Source organism: Poecilia mexicana, unplaced genomic scaffold, assembly GCF_051168715.1.
Source record: "Poecilia mexicana isolate PSO_F unplaced genomic scaffold, ASM5116871v1 scaffold_7, whole genome shotgun sequence".
In the NCBI taxonomy this organism is placed as follows: domain Eukaryota; kingdom Metazoa; phylum Chordata; class Actinopteri; order Cyprinodontiformes; family Poeciliidae; genus Poecilia; species Poecilia mexicana.
Window position 1 is genome coordinate 17,518,040 of NW_028263376.1, and position 14,329 is coordinate 17,532,368.

The 14,329-nt window shown below is 38.5% G+C and overlaps 1 protein-coding gene across 2 annotated transcripts in view; it reads left to right on the forward strand.

The window, feature by feature from the left end:
• The window catches only part of kdm5bb (lysine demethylase 5Bb), a 29,316-nt gene extending 15,241 nt beyond the window's left edge, over positions 1–14,075 (forward strand). For both annotated transcript variants that reach the window (XM_014985239.2, XM_014985248.2), the window contains 13 exons: positions 74–255; positions 1,397–1,521; positions 2,111–2,261; positions 2,349–2,463; positions 3,185–3,540; positions 3,797–3,935; positions 4,680–4,859; positions 5,826–5,987; positions 8,251–8,736; positions 8,821–8,905; positions 9,959–10,167; positions 10,898–11,191; positions 13,131–14,075. In XM_014985239.2, the coding sequence (XP_014840725.2) occupies positions 74–255; positions 1,397–1,521; positions 2,111–2,261; positions 2,349–2,463; positions 3,185–3,540; positions 3,797–3,935; positions 4,680–4,859; positions 5,826–5,987; positions 8,251–8,736; positions 8,821–8,905; positions 9,959–10,167; positions 10,898–11,191; positions 13,131–13,268 (2,622 nt within the window). In that variant the 3' untranslated portion in view covers positions 13,269–14,075. The remainder of the gene's footprint in view (positions 1–73; positions 256–1,396; positions 1,522–2,110; positions 2,262–2,348; positions 2,464–3,184; positions 3,541–3,796; positions 3,936–4,679; positions 4,860–5,825; positions 5,988–8,250; positions 8,737–8,820; positions 8,906–9,958; positions 10,168–10,897; positions 11,192–13,130) is intronic.
• Positions 14,076–14,329: the final 254 nt, after the last annotated feature.

Sequence of the window (14,329 nt, forward strand, 5' to 3'; positions counted from 1 at the left end):
CAAAAATAAATATTTCCTAAAATGAAAAATGTAAAAATCATATTCTGTTGGGGTTTTTGTTTAACACCATTAGGGGGTGGTGAACTGCAAGGAGGCAAAATATGATCACCTCCAAGATGACGAGCGTCAGTGTGCCAAGTGCAGGACCACCTGCTACCTTTCCGCCATCACCTGCCCCTGCAGCCCAGGTGTGCTGGTCTGTCTCTACCACATCAACAGCCTCTGCTCCTGCCACGTCTCCAACTACACTCTCAAGTAAGAACTGCTGGAAAAGCTTCTTCTCTCTGAGCGTTAGCATCGCTGTTAGCACTCTTCTTCAGGCGATCTGTCCTCCTAATGAAACCGCAGCTTAGATCAGGAGGTTCCCAAACGTTTCAATGCTGCGTTAGCTTCTGGCCCTCAGCAAACCCAGAAAATACTACAACATATCTAAAGAAACATCAACTTTTAGGATGTTTTTTTTTTTTCCCTTTTATTCACTTTAGTTCATTTAGTGCACTTCAAAAACACAAAATCTTACCAAGTATTTTTGGTCTAGTTTTTAGTGCAAATATCTTAGTTTATTAGAAATTTGACAAAACTAACTTACATGTTACCTTTTTAGCAAGATATAAGAGCTTGTTTTATCACAACAATTCCTTAATGTAGATGAAAAAGTACTAGTTCCTTTTGTAGATTATCTCACTTAAAACACTGGAGAAATGTTTTGTTATAAGTGAAATAATCTTCCAGTAGAACTAGAACTTTTTCATCAATGTTAAAGGAATTACTTAAAACAAGCTCTTATATCTTGCTGAAAATTGACTTACAAGTCAGTTTTGTTTTATTTCGATTGTATTAAGGTATTTGCACTTGTAACTAGACAAAAATACTTAGTAAGATTTTGTGTTTTTGCTGTGCATATGTGCTGCTTCATCCCTTCTGATTTAAGTTTTGATGAGGTTTGAGGTGGAGATGTATTTATCAGGTTTATGTTACAATATATTACATATTTTAAATTTTTCCACCATAATCCCCTCTTTTTATTATAAAAAATATGGAATATTTTATATTCATCCCATCAAATTTTGTTTAATCTCCACAGTCCTTCTGTTTTCTGCAGCATGGCTGCTGGACGGTTCCTTCTGCCTTTTTACTTTACAGAAACTTTTCCATTTCAGAAAGATGATCAACATTCTAACAAGTTATTTAAATAATATTTTACAATAATGATAGAAAAACAGATTACATTTTATTTTTTAAAAGTCATTTAATTTTTATTTGTCCTCCCTAGCGCCCCCTGGTGGCCGCACTTTAAAACCCACTGCCTTAGATGTATATTTTCCTCTAAAAGTTGCTGCATTGTGAAGCTGCTGCGGTTCCAGAGCTAAATGTGGCATTGTGTTTGCTCCTGCAGCTACAGATACACTATGGATGACCTGTTCCCCATGATGAACGCCGTGAAGCAGCGAGCAGAGCTCTATGACGAATGGGCCTCTCGTGTCACTCAGACTCTGGAGGCCAAACTGGAGAAGAAAAAAGGTGAGTAAAACAAAACGTTAAATAAGTGAAGCAGTAGTCGTAAATATTTAGGTTTGATATCTAATGTTTGTGTTAATTATCTAAATTAGCTGCATTTTTTCCACAGTGCATTCAAGCTTTAAGAGGTTAGCTTTGTCTTACTTCAAGAGCATTAAGATATTTGCACTAAAACCTAGACTAAGAAATGGTAAGATTTTGTGATTTTGCAGTGTGTTTTCTCCTCTGTTAGTTCAATGATAAATATCAATAAATGTGAAAATGTGATTAAATGCGTCTACTGTGTGCAGGTTAGTGATGCAGATCACACTTTTGTTTATGTGACTGATGTCCTAAAGACGCGATTTACAAATGTGAATGTTTTTTAAATATCAGTATTTTTGTTTCCTGTGTCATGCAGCCACAGCCATAAAGTTTCCTAAAAAAGAAGTAATAAATAGTTCTTATTTCACTTTTATCCTCAAAATAGTCCCTGATGATATCTCGATAAAGTTTTTAGTCCACAACCCTTAGCTGTGTTTCCTTCGTCATTTCAGTGTTGGGTTGTGAAGGCCTTAATCAGACGGCGTCTGACCCGTCGTTCTCTCCTCAGGTCTGCCCGTCTTCCGCTCTCTTCTCACTGAGTCAGAGACCAGACTGTTCCCCGACAACGACCTGCTGCGGCGGCTGCGTCTCGTCACACAAGACGCAGAGAAATGCGCCTCGGTGGCTCAGCAGCTGCTGAACGGCAAGAAGCAGACCAGGTAACATCGTTATAAAGGTTAAATTTGTTTTTAGATGTTTGTTCCGGTGTGTCGGCATCATCAGGGTGAGTCTCCCCGTTGTTCCAGGTATCGGTGCGGGAGTGGAAAGTCTCGCAGCCAGCTGACGGTGGAAGAGCTCAGCTCCTTTGTGAGGCAGCTGTACAACCTGTGCTGCAGCCTCCCGCAGGCGCCTCAGCTCAAGGTACGGAAAGGAAGAGGAACATTTTGGAGTTTTTTTTACATTAACATCACAAATTAATTTTTCCTTTTTTGAGGGATTTTATGTAATTTTTTTCTAAAACAATTGTGGAAAAAATAAACATTTTAGAGCAAATCAAAACATTTTTTGGGGGGGTAAAGTTTAGAAACTACAACACAAAACAGTGAATCTGAAACTAAATCATTGATTTTATACTGATACAAAATTAATTTTATTGATATTTTGGATAGATCTGCCCACCTTTAGTAAAAATGGCTCTTTGGATTGTAAAGTTTTCTCTCCTCTGTGGTTTAGGTTGAGTTTTATCTTGGGGTATCAGACTGAAGGGGTCAATGCAAATACATATAACACTTTTCATTTTTTAATTTTCTAAATTACTGACCACTTTGTGTTTGTTACATAAGATCCTAATAAAATACATTGAAGTTTGTGACAAAATATGAAGGAAGTTTAATGGGGATAAATACTTTTATGAAGCACTTTCTGACTAGTGGCAACAGTGACGGCTGCAAGAGGGGGCTGCAGGGGGCCTGAGTCCCCTGGAAAATTAATAAACAAAAAAAAATTAAACAAAGTACTACTATTGTACACTACTGTGTGTGTGTGTGTGTGTGTGTGTGTGTGTGTGTGTGTGTGTGTGTGTGTGTGTGTAGCATTAAGCAAATGTTGAAAGGCAAAGTAATTAATGTTTCTTTTCATGTAGGAACTCTTGAATCGGATCGAAGACTTCCAGCAGCACAGCGAGAAGGTCCTGATGGAGGAGTCTCCCAGCGTTGCAGAGATCCAGAGCCTCCTGGACGTCAGCTTCGATTTCGATGTGGACCTGCCAGAGCTGCTCCAGCTCCGGGAGCGGCTGGAGCAGGCCAGGTGGCTGGAGGCCGTGCAGCTGGCCAGCGCCCAGCCCAACACGCTCACCCTGGAGGCCATGAGGAGACTCATCGACCAGGGAGTCGGCTTGGTGCCTCATCCGTCCGTGGAGAAAGCCATGGCGCGCCTGCAGGAGCAGCTCACTCTGTCGGAGCACTGGGAGGAGAAGGCGAGCAGCCTGCTGAAGGCCAGGTGAGCGCAGCACCACCTGATGCACGGCTGCAGCTGCTTCTCCATTAATCTAATGTCGAAAAATACACAATTTCTTTTTAAAGATACATAATTCCTGGAACAAAACAACTATTCAAAAGTTTAACAACAAAAATCTCAGGTTTTAAACTGTGTTTGCAGCACCTTTTCCGTTTATTTGTAAGAATCTTATAAACAGATTCATTCAAATCGTCTGCTGCTAAATAATCTGACTGAAATCGTGATGTATTATATCCAGGCCGCCCCACTCCATAGAGACTCTGAGCGCTGCGGCTGAAAAGGCCTCCGTCATCCCAGCTCACCTCCCGAACTGTCTGCTGCTGAAAGACACCATCAGGAAAGCACGGGAGTGGCTCCAGGAAGCCGAGGAGCGTCAGGTGAGGAAATCCTTGAAAATATTTGAATTTCATTTCAGTGTTTTCAAGGTTTGCAAAGTGTTTCATATGTTAGATTAAAAGCCTAACTTAGAAAATGTTACTTACAGTTGAACTCAGGTATTTTTACACACTGAATAAAAAGACACACACACTTTTTTCACTCTGTGTGAAGTTAAATCAGATTAAACTTTTCTTGTTTTAGGTTAGTTGGAATTACCGAAACTGTTTCTGTTTGCTAAATGTGAGAAAACTTGGCAAGAATATTTTTAAATAATTTTTTGTAACTTTCTTTTTATATTTTTCTTTGCTTAGTTTGAGCTGGAAAGTAATAATCAGTGACTTATTGATCTGTGTAATTGAAATAGATGTTGTCTTATATGTTTTAAATGAAGGACTGTTATTTAAATTTTGAGATTTTTTTTTGTTAAATGAGTGTTTTGTTCTCGGATTAGTCAGATGAATAGAACATAATATCATTTTGTGATATTATGCTTGTCCTATTTTAGTTTACATTGTCCCTGCTGTAGAATGTGGAATACTATCACAAGACATTTTTAATAACATTGGTAAATGATGTCATGTAATAATGAATTGAAGTTCATTTGTTTGTTTTTTTATCTCCAAAGTTTGGTGCTGGAAAAGTTTGAAAACTTACCTTGAAAATGCTTGAGAAGTGCTTGAATTTTACTGTGGGAAAAGTGTTGAAACTCTGAGTTTCCCACTCAGAAGTTGTGCTTCCTTCAGGCCAGCGGCTGCATTTTGGTGGCGGACAGCCTCTCCGACATGCTGCTACGAGGACAAGCCATCCAAGTGCAGCTGGAGCCGTTGGACCGGCTGGAGTCTCTGATGGCAGACGTGCAGAAGTGGAAAGAATCTGCAGCCGCAACTTTCCTTCTGAAGGACTCGACTCTTACGTTGCTGGAGGTATTATTGTACAGATCATAAATCGACACAGATGTTTTCTTTATCTACCACATTTTACTGAAACATGTCCGTATTTAAAATCTGTCAGACGGTGGCTGAATGAGGTTTGAAATTTGTGATCTGAGCCTGTGGAAGAGCCATAGACACAAAATATTACCAAGGATCTTTGGTTTAGTTCAGGAATAAGACAAAACTAAATTACAAGTTACTTTTCAGCAAGATTTAAGAGCTAAATAATTCATTCATAATGACAAATACGTTTTTTTTTTAAATTAGTGACATAATCAGCCGGTAGACCAAGACTGTTTTGGTAACATTTTATTTGATGGGGTGTGCATAAGACTGACACGAGACTGTAATGAACATGAAGGAGTCCTCATAAATGTTTACATCTGTTGTCATGAAGTGTCATTCAGTAAATAATGACACTTTTAATCAAAGTTCCGTTAATATTTCCTATAAAAGTCAATTAAAAGTGTCAACTTTGCATTAAAAGTGTCATTATTTACCAAATGACACTTCATGACAACAGTCATAAGCATTCATAAAGTCTCCTTCATGTTTATAACAGGTGTTATGTCATGTTTATGACAGTCTCTCATGTCAGTCTTATGCACAACTCGTCAAATAATGTGTTACCCATTTTTTCCCATATTAAAGGCTAAAAGTTCTACTTCCACTGGCAGATTATTTAATTTATAACAAGATAGTTTCCCCATGTTAGAATTGAAATAATCTGTCAGCAGAACTAACACATTTTCTTCAATATTAAGAAATTATTTTTATTAAAACAAGCTCCTAGAAAAGTTACTTGTTTTTGCCTTATTTCAATATTTATATTAGAAACTAAACCAAAAATACTTGGTAAGATTTTGTGTTTTTGCAGAGTAAGTTAAAAACAACAGAGGTATTTATTATTTGAGTCATCAGCTTTAATGTTTAGCTATTTATGTTGCTTTAATGCAGGTCCTGTGTCCAAGATTTGAAGCTGGAGCTGTCGGTTCTCCGAAGAGGAAGGCCAAGAAGGGGAAAGAATCCCTGAAAAATAACAAAAAGAAGCCCACACGACTGAACTCTCTCAGCGATGTGGAGAAAGCTCTTTCAGAGACCCAGGACTCTACCTCTGCAGTGAGTACAGGAAATCACATGGAAGTTGTTTAAAAGTTCAATTCTTATATTATATAGAGCATTACACACAGAGCTAAATATTTTAAGTGTTTATTTCTATTCATTTTGATGACTACAGCTTAAAGCCAATAAAAACTCGACATTCCGTTTCTCAGAAAAGCAGAATATAACAGTAGCTTTTCTGAAAGGTTTGCCCATGTACGCTGCAGCAGAGCCAGTCGGTTGGGCTCCTTTTGTATGAGTTACTGCGTTCATGCTGCGTGGCATGGAAGAGATCAGCCTGTGGTTCAGCTGAGGTGTAATGGAGGCCCAGACTGCTTTGACAACTCGCTTCAGATCACCTGCACTGTTGGGTCTGGTGTCTCTCTTCTTCCTCTTATAGATTCTTAAATGAAAACAAATGCAGAATGTGAAATTTTTTTCATCATTAATTGCTAATAACACTATAGCAGTGGTTCTTAACCTTTTTTGAGGTACCGAACCCACCAGTTTCATATGCGCATTCACCGAGCCCTCCCCCCCCTCAATACAGAAAATAATTAGCGGTATTCTGTGACTAAGGAGCAGATTTAGACTATAGAGTTTGGTAAAAACTGTGAGCTTTACTGAAGTAATTAAAGACACAAGTTAAAATCCATGAGAGTGGAGCTCCTTCCCGCAGCACTGATTGGCTAAGCAATGTAACGTGATCCTCTGGAGCAAGTGATGGCAACGCGGGGCGTCATCACAACTTTACACAGTGTGTCTTTACCTCCGCGGCAGAGGCTCCGCCGAACCCCTCAGACCGACTCATTGAACCCCTGGGGTTCGATCGAACCCAGGTTAAGAACCACTGCACTAAAGCCTGTGTGCGACTGATTTCTTTTAGCAAAAGAAGCATCAGTACAATAAAACTAAACAAATCCATCTCCAGTTCTCCTTGAGTTTCCTGAATATTAGATGAACATTCAGAATATTATCTAAGCTGATTACAGGTTTAATTTCAATCAAATGATTTCTTGTCTCCTTGTGGAACGTAAAGAAAAGATTTGTGGCCTAATTTTGGGTCCATTTCCCAGCAACCAGAATCCAGATAACATTTTTAAAGGGGATCCATTATACAAAATTTACATTTTGTGCGTTTTTGTCCTTCTTTTTCAGTTTCTAGCACTTCAAAAAAACACTCTGCTGTGTTTTTGGGAATAAGTTAATGTTTTTTGGTGTCTGGAAAATTAGCCGTTTCATAAACTTCCCTATTGTTAAGTCACATTCAACGGGGACTGCCCTGTTACCTAGCAGGTAACCAGCTGAGTGGAGCTCAGCTGGTTTTACCTCTGTATAATGGCTGTTGGAAAAGACAAGTGTCTTGTAGTCGACTTACCATCCAGAAACCACTTGCTGCATTCTTGTTGATTGTGCTGGAGGCTCTACTAATGCTTTTCAAAGATGTACCGTAGTATAATTGTGCTTCGGTTTGGAGCTATCTTCACATTTGAATGAGAAACTTTGAGTTGGGCGGCGTGGCCAGCAGCAGTTTATTCTGATTTAAAGTGGCAGAGGCCCTGAAAAGGCTCAAAATAGACAGAACTGACCAGACTGACATTTCTTAATCTAAGAATGATTTTGGGAAAACATTTTAATGGACATGTTTTGTATAGGCCATAGATAGGCCTAACTTATTTAAGGGAGCATAATAAGTCACATTTAACCTGTGCAGAAATAAAACTGACTCATAACTTAAGGGGTCACTCAAACTTCAAGAGCCGCAATTTTAGAACAACAAGAAAAAGCTTCTGTATTTCAATTAAAGGCGTAAAGTTATGGAACAAGTTACATGAAGATTTAAAACAAAGCAATAGTTTAACACAATTCAAAAGAAATTACAAAGAGGTAATTTTCAATAGATACACATACGGGTGATAGAAAGCAATAAGGTGTGTATTGCAGATAACTTGGTGTAAGGGTTTAGAAAGACAAACCAGCATAAAATGGGAAAATGTATAGGTAATTATTAGTAACTGTTACTTCTGACTGCCACTTTGATTTTGATTTTTTTAATGACAGTAGGACTCTAAAGTTTCAAGTGTTTAGGGGGTAGGAGTTTATAAGTTCTCACTTCTTCCTACCCCATTTTGAGCATGATATGTTAACTGAAACAAAAAAATCTGTATTTTCTCTTCTTTCTTATGCACTTCTTGTTACTGTGCACTATTTTATTTTTATATTTGTATCATGTTCGAATAAAATTTCATTCATTCATTCATTCATTCATTTCATCAACCAGATGGCGACTCTGGAGGAGCTGCACGTGAGGGAGATGGAAACCTTCTTCAGTCTCAGGGCGGCGAACGAGTCGAAGCTCCTCCCCACAGCGGACTGCATGGACCTGAAGGTGTGTTTCTGCCAGAAGGCGCCCATGGGAGCCATGCTGCAGTGCGAGCTCTGCCGGGACGCCTTCCACAGCGTGTGTGTCAGGGACCCGGCCGAGTCGCGTGAAACCCAGCCGTGGCTCTGTCCGCACTGCCAGCGGTCCGAGAAGCCCCCGCTAAGCAAGGTCCTCTCCCTGCTGGCGTCCCTGCACGACGTAGGCGTGCGTCTGCCGGAGGGCGACGCCCTGAACTATCTGGTAGAGAGAACTCTAAACTGGCAGCAGCGAACGCAGCAGATCTTACAGACGTGTAACCTGCCGGAGTTAGAGGAGAGACCGGAAACACCTCCAACACTAACCCACTGGGTGTCGGGCTGCGACAACACCCACAACAACACTCAGGTCCGTCTTCGGCTAGTCGTTTTCTCTTCCCAGCCAGCAGCTAGCCGCGGATGCTAATTCTTAGTTTGATGTTTCTTCTTTCAGGCTCCATGTTTGACTCCAGAGTGGAACAGGACAAGCCATGCTCAGACCGTCTTTTACACCGAGCAGAGATGCATCCCGCTGCAGGGTCCGTGTTCGCTCAGTCCAGGCTTCAAATCAGAAGCTCGGTCCACACACTTAAATTAAACACTGCAAAAACACAAAATCTTACCAAGTATTTTTGTCTAGTTTCTAGTGCAGATATGTTAGTCACCTTGAATAAGACAAAACTAATTTACAAATAATTTTTCAGCAAGATATAGAAGCTTGTTTTAAGTCAATAATTCTTGATTATTGATAAAAAGAAAAACATAAAAGTAGTAGATGTTATTTACTTCTAACAAGACATTTTTCTGATGTTGTAAGTGAAATAATCTGCCTGGGGAACTAATACTTTTTCATCTATTTTAACTCCTATATCTTGCTGAAAAGTTACTTGTAAGTTAGTTTTGTCTTATTTTAGCTGTTCTAAGATATTTGCACTAGAAGCTGGTCCCACATTTCTTTTCCCTTCTGATACCGATATCTGAGGTTTGGTATCGGCTGACACCAATCCAAAACAGATGATCAGTTTAATTGACTTAAAGCGTTTCTTTTTATAAACACAGACATAATGTACTGAAATACAAATTTATTTGATAATTTTGCACCAGTACAGCACACTTCTCAATTGGTTAAACTTGTAAAAACAGCACAACTTTAATCAGTTCAACGTATGCAATTATGAGTAGAACAGACAATATAAAATAAATAATAAAGAAGCTGAAACTGATAAAACAATAGGTTGACTATTTTGGTCAAACATGTAAATATAAAATGCAACAAACCTTCTTTCAATGGTCCAGAAAGTGCAGTTAATTCTGACTATAATGCAAAATAAATAATAAAACATGGAAGCACAAAGCAAAGAATTAGACTAAATAGATCTGCGCTTATTGATCGGGCATTGTCACTAATACCCAAACTAGAATTTTTTACAATATCAGGACTGATACAGATATCAACATTCAATCGGTGCATCTCTACTAGAAAACAGACCAAAAATACTTTCACTGGATTTTGTGCTTGCAGTTTGAATCGGCTGATTTAAAGGAGGAATCCTGCACATTTAGTTGACCCTCTCTGTTCTTTGTTTCTCCAGGCCTGAACTGCGAGCTGGAGGAGCTGATGGTGGAGGGGCTCCTGCTGCAGGTGTCGCTGCCGCAGGTCCAAAGCCTGTACCGCATCCTACTGGACCGGGCCAACAGCCAGCACTCCAACAGAGCCGCGTCGCCGGCCGAGGAGGAGCCGTCAGAACACAGCAAACACATGCAGTTCATCTCTCAGGGAACAAATACGGCACTGAACGAGGTAAAACAATCAACCTCTGCAAAAAAACCAAGTATAGCTAATGTCAGCACTGTTTGTTATTTTAATAAATAGATTATTAGTTTTGTTATCAAAACTGATGAATTCCTGGCCAATCCCAGGGAATGATTTATTACGACATATGACATTTATTATGTTAATTTCCCTTTCTTTCTGTTATTTTCTTTTTGCCTTCTATTTCTATCCATTCATCTATCATATGGTATTTCCATGATATTTTAAAATCATAGCAAACTTAAGTATTTTAGATTTTTAAATTATGAATTCTGCGTAATTTTCCACCATATTGTTTACACTGCAATTATTTTTATCTGGTTTCTAATTCAAATAATATAATACAGCTTGTTTTAAGTCGTATTGATTTTAAAAAATGTTAGTTCTACTGACAAATTATTCCACTTATAACAAGACATTTTTCAAATTTTATGAGTGGAATAATCTGCCGGTGGATCTTACTGTTAATTATATTTTTTTATTAACAGTAAGGAATTATTGACTTGCAACAAGCTCTTATATCTTACTGAAAAGTTAATTGTAAGTCAATTTTTTCTTATTTCAAGTGTGCTAAGATATTTGCATTTTAAAATAGACTGAAAATACTTGGTAATATTATGTGACTTTGCAGTGCATCTGCCTCTCCTCCTTCACAGTTTCAGGTGTTTAACAGAGTTTTACTCTCGGTGAGTTTTATCGGGACTGATTCTGTTTTCAGGACGGGAGCGATGCCACGACGGACGCCACGACGGACGCCACGACGGACGCCATGACGGCCTCGGAAAGGAAGGCGAAGAGGCGTCTGGAGAGGGACGGCTTACCGGACGCAGAGAGCAGGGGGAAAGATAAAAAACACTCCCACAAAAGGCAGAAGGTGAATAAAAAGAAGCTGCAGCGCCGGCCGGCTTCTACCTCGTCCTCCCCGCGCTCCGACTTCTCCCAGTCTGACGACTCTGACGAAGAAATGGCTGTGTGTCCCGCTGAGAGCTGTCTGCTGCCCGAAGGAGACGAGGTGAGACTTTAAAGAGATCACTTACACTGAAGGGAGCCAGTTAAAATCGTGCATACAGGTGCTTAAAATCCTGGAAAATGCTTGAGTTTAAATTGTGCTTTCAAGGTTTGGAAGGAGCTTGATTTCTGTATAAAATCCTTGAAAGTTTTTCATATTCAGACTGCACAGTTTTGTAATAAAATGCAACCTAACATTTGATTAAAAGCCTAACCTTGGATATTGCGTTATTTACAGTTAAAACCAGATATTTTCATACACCTCATAAAAAAATAGTTGTATTTTTTATCACTGTCTGAAGTTAAATCCATCTAAACTTTCGAAATACAATCATCAAAATTATTTTTATTTGCTAAATGCCAAAAAACTTTGAATATTTTTGTAACTTTTTCTAATCTTTTTTATGTCTTTGTTTAATTTGAGCACAAAGGTGATTTATGTTACTACAATTTGTTTGAATTGTTTCATTATAATGAATATTGATAATTCCTAATCGGGAATAATCAGTGAATTATTGATCTGTGTAAGTGAAATAAAGGTTGGCTTATATTTTGTAAGTTAAAGAGCATTATCGAAATTTGAGGATTTTTTTTTTTTACTTTATTTGTATTTTGTCTTTAAGCATTTAATTGGAGCAGGAAGATAATTTACTTTAACACATTTTGTTTGGATTGTTTCAAGGTAATGAATATTTATTATTCCTAACTCTGTTTTGTCCCTACTGTTTAATGTAGAATACAATCACAAGACATTATTAACAACAGTAATGAATGATATAACAGTGAATTGAAGCTGTCGTCTTTAGTCCGTTTGTATTGTTTTTATTTCCAAAACTTTGTTCCTGAAGAAGTTTGGAAAAAGCTCGATAAGTTATTGAATTATATTGTGGGAAAAGTGTTCAAACCCTTATTATATGACCTTTGAACCATCATTATTGTTTGTTTTAATGAAAGGCAGGAGCTGCACAAACTTTATTTGATCAGAATAAACAAAATATTAAAATATATATGAAAGATGTTTATTCTTTTATTCATAAAATAACTTGTGTGCATCTCCTTCCTTCATAAAGTCGCATCAAGGCCCTGAAAATGTTCTCAGGACAAAACCACAAACTGATTGAGTTGCAAACAACAAAACCTGAGATGTTAAACCTCACAGATCAAACCGTTTTTCACCTTAAAACTGATTTTTAAGGAGGATGGAGCGATGTCTATGGAGCGGCACGTAAATCAGCTTGTTAGGAACTGCTTTTTCCAAATTCGGAACATTTCTAAACTTCGTAAGATGGTGACTTATGGTGAGCTTGAGATGATTGTTCATGCTTTTGTCTCATCGAGATTGGATTATTGTAACAGTCTGTTCACATGTCTTAACAAGAGGGAGTTTGCGCGTCTGCAGGTAGTACAAAACTCAGCTGCACGCCTGCTCACTTGCACTCACAGGAGGGAACATATTACACCCATCCTCAAAAGTTTGCACTGGCTGCCTGTATCTTACAGGATGCACTACAAAATCCTGGTACTGACTTTTAGAGCTCTTCATGGACAAGCGCCAGACTATATTAAGAACCTCATCCAGCCTTATGTTTCGACTAGGAGCCTCAGGTCGTCCAATCTGAACTTGTTGATGGTTCCTCGGACCCTTTTTAAAACTCGAGGAGACAGATCTTTTAAAGCTGTGGCGCCTCGCCTCTGGAATGAGCTACCTTGTACCATTCGATCTCTGGATTGTATAGACACTTTTAGGAAACAACTTAAGACCCACTTTTTTAAACTTGCTTTTTAGCGTAATACTGTGTTTTATTGTTTTGTATGTTGCTTTTAATTTCTTTATTTTTTACATTTTGTGCAGCACTTTGTGACCCTGGTCTGTGAAAAGCGCTATAGAAATAAAGTTTACTTACTTACTTACTTTTTCCCTGTGGTTTCTGGTGCCGCTGCAGGTGAACTGGGTCCAGTGTGACGGCAGATGCAACCAGTGGTTCCACCAAGTCTGCGTCGGCGTCACGGCGGAGACAGCCGAGAAGGAGGACTACGTTTGCGTCGCGTGTTCACTGAGCGATCGACAAACGAGGAAGTGAAGAAAATGAATTTTTAATATTTTTTTTTTAAGTTTTTGGGAAGTCTGCAGGTCCTCGGTCCGTTCCTGAAGCGTCTCTGATCCCGTCCCCGTCCCTCCCCCACACAGTCCCACCTGTCTGACCCTTTTGTAACAATGGTGCTATCTCCTCTTTGACTTGTCGTCCAGAACTATAATGTCTAGGGTTTTTTTGTATTTTTACATATATTATATATATATTTCTTTCTTTCTTATAAATTGTTTGTGATTGTCTAAATGGAAAAAAGAAACAAGTGTGCTGCATGGGTCTGCATTTCATCGGCACAACGGAGTCTTACACCACGATACCCCAAGTAAAAAGCGCTAAGGATTAAAATTTTTCTTCTTTGGAGCCTCTTTGCATGTTTCACAGAGTTATGGGGAATGAAAAGGAGTTATTAACCCCGGTAAAAGTAACTATAATTGCTTTTTGTTTTTCTTTAAACCTCGTTGTTTAGTCCATGCATCTTAATATAATTATTCCTGTTTTTGTTTTGTAGAATAGGTTTTATTTATCTGAGCAATAATTTCTTTTTTTTTCTTTTTTTTTGACTTTGATGGCTTGATCTCTGCCAAGTTGTGTTTTTAGCGATGATGTTGATGTGATGTAAAGAAGGTTATGTGGACGGGTTACGGCTGCGGAGACGTACCAGAGCACGCCGAAGGAAAAAAACAAACAAACACGCTGCTGACATGCAGATCCGCAGGATGGTAACCGCGCATACGGTAGAGAGGAAAGGTGAAGATGTTACAATTTATATTGTGGAATAAAGCCCTTTTGTTCTATGGAGAGGTTTTCTCATTTCACTTTGTGCAAAGAAACAACATCATGAATATTTTCCTTTTACGGATTAATTCACTACAGACTGCCGCAATTATTTAAAAAACAAGATTTGAGCAAACAAGTTTGAATTTATTACATTTATTCAGTTTTTTCCCCTGATCCACAAAGTGATAAACATTTAGCGAAACCAGATAAGAGTGGTTATCCCTTACATTTTTTTTTTTTTATAAAAAGTGAAAAGATATATTTCTTAAAACATT